Source organism: Aptenodytes forsteri, unplaced genomic scaffold, assembly GCF_000699145.1.
Source record: "Aptenodytes forsteri isolate BGI_AS27 unplaced genomic scaffold, ASM69914v1 Scaffold535, whole genome shotgun sequence".
In the NCBI taxonomy this organism is placed as follows: domain Eukaryota; kingdom Metazoa; phylum Chordata; class Aves; order Sphenisciformes; family Spheniscidae; genus Aptenodytes; species Aptenodytes forsteri.
This window is the reverse complement of record NW_008795855.1, coordinates 164,562-170,227: the sequence shown is the minus strand read 5'-3', so window position 1 is coordinate 170,227 and position 5,666 is coordinate 164,562. Positions and strand designations below refer to the sequence as shown.

General features: G+C 48.6%; 2 protein-coding genes across 3 annotated transcripts in view; both read left to right on the top strand.

The window, feature by feature from the left end:
* Positions 1-44: 44 nt before the first annotated feature.
* LOC103902614 (protein-L-isoaspartate(D-aspartate) O-methyltransferase) lies at positions 45-5,642 on the top strand. 2 transcript variants are annotated; one of them, XM_009283691.2, is made up of 9 exons: positions 45-64; positions 256-391; positions 1,340-1,444; positions 1,989-2,020; positions 2,524-2,628; positions 3,309-3,429; positions 4,101-4,186; positions 4,407-4,576; positions 4,916-5,642. In XM_009283691.2, exons 2-9 carry the CDS (start codon positions 277-279, stop codon positions 4,926-4,928), a joined length of 747 nt encoding a protein of 248 aa, XP_009281966.1. In that variant the 5' UTR covers positions 45-64; positions 256-276; the 3' UTR covers positions 4,929-5,642. The 2 variants fall into 2 exon arrangements, with proteins under 2 accessions (XP_009281966.1, XP_019328781.1); XM_019473236.1 differs by lacking the exon at positions 45-64 and having other exon boundaries at positions 4,407-5,642.
* The window catches only part of RPUSD2 (RNA pseudouridylate synthase domain containing 2), a 3,934-nt gene continuing 3,352 nt past the window's right edge, over positions 5,085-5,666 (top strand). The window contains exon 1 of the mRNA XM_009283713.1: positions 5,085-5,169. Coding sequence (XP_009281988.1) covers positions 5,085-5,169 — 85 coding nt within the window. The remainder of the gene's footprint in view (positions 5,170-5,666) is intronic.

Below are 5,666 nucleotides of genomic sequence, written 5' to 3'. Positions count from 1 at the left end.
CGGCGTGAAGCAGCCGCTGCCGGTGCGATTTGTCGCTTTAAACGTGGAGAGCTGCAGCCGGCCGGTAATTATTTCTTACCGCCGTATCAGGGGTAGCGGTGCCGAGTCTCTGGGGCTGCCAGTCTGTCCTACGTAACGTGCAAGCTCTGTCCCCTTTCGAATGGTGTAATAAGTGCGAGATCGCGTCAGGGCGAGGAAAGATTAACTTTCGGGGTGCCTGTCGAACAGCTGGTTTTGAAGTCCCTCTCTCAGCAGGCCGCTGCCCGTCTGCGTGGGATGAGCTGCCTGCCGCCCTGCGCCGTGCTTACACTCATGGGACTGCTCTTTGCCAGAACGATGGCCTGGACTTCAAGCGGAAAGACGCACCCCGAGCTAGTCAACAACCTCTACAGTGAGTACCGCCGCGGGCTCCTGTTCAGAGCGCGTCCTAAAGCTGCCGATAGAATCTGTTGGCACTTCAGCGTAAGGGTATTTAGTGTTGTACGGCGATACGTTGTGAGGCTGTTCATTCTGAAATGTTGGAGTTAGTATTGCCTGAATTGCAGTATTTGTCCCAGTCCAAATTTGTTCTATTTATAACTGGAAACAGGACATGCCAGAAGTGGCGGGACAGACTATCCACGGCCTTCCTTCCGCTTCTCTGGGGTGGTACGTGCCTGACACCTTCTAAAATGCTGCACAACCTGGCATCGCTCTGAGCCCGTAGATGCCGAGCTTCCCGGCAGTCTGCGCTTCCCCTCCAGTGCGATGTCCCGGCACTGGAGTAGTGCTTGGTGCTTACCGCTCCGCTCTGGACAGCGGGCTGGGACGCCCTTAAAAATAGCTTTGAATTTCCCCTGCTGCTAAAGCTGATTTTTCCCCTGTAAGAGTTCCCTCGGAGAGGAGGTGTGCAGGGATGTTGAATGTTTCCGCAGTCATCGCTCCTAACTTTAGTTTACTCGCCGTGCCGGTGCACCTGAAACCCGAACCGGAGTCTCCGCTTTCGGGAGCGAAAGCGTGACTCTATTTATCTTTCATTAGGTTTGACAGCCCCAGAAACATTGTGGGTGTAAGTCACCATCCCCAGGGAGAGACTGGGCTGATGGTTCGGACCGTAACGTGGTTTCATTTGGTGTAGCAGAAACTGAAAAGGACGCACTTCCCCCTGCGGTTCTGTTTTCTGTCCCTTCTCAGATCACTTGCCAAGGTTGAATTCTCCCAGTTCCGCCAACTCCCTGAACTGTGCTCCCCACCCCCCCCCCCGTCAAACATTTCCCCCCCCCCCCCCCTTCCAAATCTCTTCTTGCCACAGTACTGAGGATTTGAGTCCTTTCTGTCTCTGTTTTCCTTCTTCTCCCAGAAAAAGGGATAATTAAATCCCAGCGAGTGTTCGATGTGCTGTTGGCTACTGACAGAGGCCACTACATCAAATACTTCCCATACATGGATTCTCCTCAATCTATCGGTGAGTAACTTAAGGCAAAGTATCACCACTTTTACGGCGTGCACGTTGACTATGCTCGTCACGCTGACAGAGGGGCATGAGATGGCTCGGCGGGTCCGAGTTCTCCGTGCTAGGTGCTCTCTCCCCAGAACAGCGGCTGAGTTTTACGATAGGTCAAGTAGAGCAAACCCCACCCGTATTTCAACTGCAGAGGACAGAGGAGAGAGCGATACAGCTTTTCCGTCTCCAAAATGTTAGCCCTGCGGGATCCAGAGGAGAGAGCGATACAGCTTTTCCGTCTCCAAAATGTTCCCGGATCCTCTGAGCCCGGTGAATGGGCTGGAGGCTGGAACGCTTGGGAACCGCAGCACTGTGCAGCCATCTTGCGCTCGTCAGTAATCCTACAGGAGGAGATTTTAAGCCAATGAAGTGCTTTAGTGCGGCAAAAGAGAAGAGCGTTTTCATATTTTTAGGGGGAAGTGGGGGAGAATAAAGAACTGTTCGCGTTGGTAATTTTAATTGTAATCCCTTTATCGCACAACTTTCGCCACTCGTTTCCTTTTAGGATACAAGGCTACAATCAGTGCACCGCATATGGTAAGATGAAACTTTTCACTTTTAACCGAAATGGAGGAAATTGTTTGCTTGCCATTTTTTATTTTATTTTTTCTTAAATGCTAAAGTAGAAAGGTGAAACAGATCCCATGGACGTGATTATCATGCTTGTTTCTTTAGGCACTGTGTATGTGAAGCTTTTTTCCTTCTTAAAGAGTACAGGGCAAACTCTTCTTAAGTTGCTTTAAAAGCATGCTTAGATAGGAATTCTGTGCAACCGAGGCTGGCCATTAATGTTGTCCACTTTTTGCATGAGACCTTTTTTCCTGCTGCTTCACGTCTTATTACTGAACCCCTTCCTAAATGCTGTTCTGCAAAAAGATCTTCCAGATCAAACACTTGAATTTCACTCTGAATGTGTCAGACAAAATGCCAGGCGCGCTGTGTTTAAATCGGAGCAGATTACGCTTCGAACAAGAAAAAGTTTTAGGAGAGGAGACTAAAACAGGATATTTCACGCCTTCTTGTACCTGTTGTCCACACAGCATGCCCATGCACTGGAATTGCTGAAGGATCAGCTTGTGGAAGGGGCAAAAGCGCTGGATGTCGGATCTGGAAGTGGGTATCTTACAGCTTGCTTTGCCAGGATGGTAAGCTCGCAGGACTCCGTTTCTGGCTAGTAAGGTGCATCAGGATGGGTAGCTTGCCATAGCTGGCATGTGGTTCTTGGGGGGAGGGAAGGCAGTGGGGGAAAGGGCTAAACTCTTCCCAGACCAGCTTGTAGTAAAAAGAAATACAGTAATTTTTGGAATCTAAACGGATGCTGTATCTGCCGTGAGACGTTTTGTGTGTTAACCCAGTTCAGACCGAGAGGAGCGTGTTAATCTACTGTGCAAGTCCATTGTAGGTTCTTTTTAGTTGGCTCCTTCAGCAGTCACAGTCTGTTTCTTTGTTTTCTAAACTCCTAAAACTATTTTCTGTGAAGTGCTAGAAAGCTGGTCAAGTTACTCTTCTCAGGAGGTTAGTTAGTCAGGAACTGGCCCTGCCAAGGAAGCTGCTAATTCTACCAAATACAATTATTTCTTTGGAAATGAAGGAGTACTAGGAATCCCCGTAGGCAGTGTCTGTGTATCCATCAAGTAGCTAATATAACTGGGACGACTCAGCCTTAAAACCAAGGGGGCAGAGTAGTTGCACCTCCTGTTCAGAAACTCTCCTCTTAAGTGTCTTCCTGGAAATTCTCCAATCCCCACAGTAACTTGCCCTATAAAATACATCTCTGTACCATATAGGAGGTATACAGGTGTTTGTCTGCTGGTTTTCTTTTTAGACGGGCCCAACAGGGAAAGCTGTGGGCGTAGAGCACATTAAAGAGCTGGTACATGAATCCATCAGAAACGTCCAGGAAGATGATCCAACTTTGCTCAGCTCTGGCCGTGTAAAGCTTGTGGGTGAGCTCTCTGGGATCCTGATGCTTGTTCTCTCCTGTGAACGCGTTAGCTCTGGCTGCCTGCAGAGCTCTGCTTCGTGAAGCAGTTGTTCCAGTTTGTGTTGATGCCTGCCACGGTGTTGCCAGAAACCACTGGCTAAGTAAGCACCGTGCCACACTGACCTGAACGCTACCGTGTAAACAAGTAGTATTTAGCGCTACAGGCAGTCTTATCGTGCACCTTACTTCCAAGGGTGCAGTGACTATCTTAATTCAGTAAGAGACGCTCTTCAGAGGAGAGTGGTCGTGCCACATCTGGGTTTTAGTTTATTTGAATGGGTCTGCACACAGTGTTGTGGTTTTTTTGGGAGGATAACTTGAGTCAGCTCTTTCTGTATCTGGAATCTCGAGTCTGCACAAAGCCACCGTGTTATTGAAAGGCCCTCCTGGCTTTGTTCCTTCTTCTAGCATGGCTCAGTTCCAGAAGTCTCTCCCCCTTTTTAAAAAGTAAACCAATGCTACATTTTGAGCAGACGGGTCAGTGCTCTGATTTGGGAATTCAAATTGCCATCACAATCTCGTTACAAAGTTTTCATCACCTAGATTTCAATTGAAAGGATATAGGAAGAATTACTTTTGCGTGGAGTTGTTATTGGAACAAAAGTCTTTTCTGCGTGCTTTTTCCTCCTGTAGTTGGAGATGGCAGGCAGGGATACCCCGAAGAGGCTCCTTATGATGCCATTCATGTTGGAGCGGCAGCAGCAACTGTACCAAAGGAGGTAAGAGAGATCGTGCTGGATGTCTGTTGCTTTGGGCTGCCTGCCTCAGTAGCTGTGAAAAAACTAATAATTAGGGAACAACTGGAAGCTTCTTTTTCTGTCTGTTTTACATGGGGCTGGCAAGCTTGTGCTTTTCAAGGTGTCGTGACCTTCACAGCGTGGCTTATTTCTGTTGTCTCTTTTTTTTGGCTCTGCCGATTCTGGTTTCTCTGCTTGCCAGTTGCTGAACGAATTGAAGCCAGGAGGTCGGTTAATACTGCCTGTTGGTCCCGAAGGCGCAAACCAAGTTCTGATGCAGTACGACAAAACCAGCGATGGGCAGATCATCGAAACGCAACTGATGGGGGTGATCTACGTTCCTCTGACAGATAAGGAAAAGCAGTGGCCTCGGTAAAAATTTGCTCTCCCTTGAGGAATGCTTCTTCCTCACAGCTGTCCCTGTGAGCTTGCTCTCCTTGACTGCTGGCTTTACTGGCAGAGTCCTGGATTCCTAGCAGATGCTGTTACTTTAAAAAAAAAAAAAAAAAAGAGAGAGAAGAAAGAGGCTTGGCTGTGGTAAGGCACAGCAGGAGAGCAGGATGTATTTTCTGTTAGATAGGGCTTGCAGACCGAGGACTCGAGCTTTTCTTTTTTTGGAGCCTGTGCACTTTCATAAACACAGTAGCCGTGTTGATTCTGTCGCTGAACCGAAGGCCACGAATAGTAACTGTTGGTTTTTCTTTGCCTCAGGGATGAATTCTGACAGATGGATGGATATCTCTAAAGTGATCTCAGAAAGCTCATGAATGGGACTTATGACTGTAGATGGTCTGTATGGTTTTGCTTTTTGAACGGAAGCTTTATCAGTTGACGTGCTTGCGAAGGCAAGTTCTGCTTTAGCAGAGCTCGTTACGGAGGGATGGAGAAAAGGGCATTTCTCCAGCAGCAGGAGCAGGGGAGGCTCTCGGAGACCATGTCTGGTCCCAGACCGTGGGTGGATCCAGGTAACTCTGGCTATCCTCTCTGATAAGTGATAGGTAACATCTCTTCACAGCGAATTCCAAAAGCAGACAGGAATACTTAAACCTTCACTAAAAATACTCTTTAATAGTGACTACTCTGCCTAATGCTTGAAGAAAATAAGACGCAATTACTGTTTCAGAGCAGCGACCTACCCTGATTTGTCAAAGTTTAATTACAGGAGCGTGTTCTCTTTATGTCCTGCATCGACTAATTTAATCTCTGGTAGCAACACTGAGAATTTTCGGGTTCAGAAAAATCCTGCTCTCACGGCTTTTCCCTGATGCGCCCTTCCTTCTCCCGCTGGCGCATGGCCACGCGGGCGGCTGAAGCGGGAGGCTGAAGAGCGGCGGGTGGGCCGCAGTGGGACCTAAGGGGCTCTTCTGGAGCAGCTGCGAGGGCGGAGCTGCCCCGTTGTGCCCGTGTCGTGCCGGTAAATAAAGGCGTTCCCGCTCAGCTCTGCCGCCGCCTCCTTCCCGCG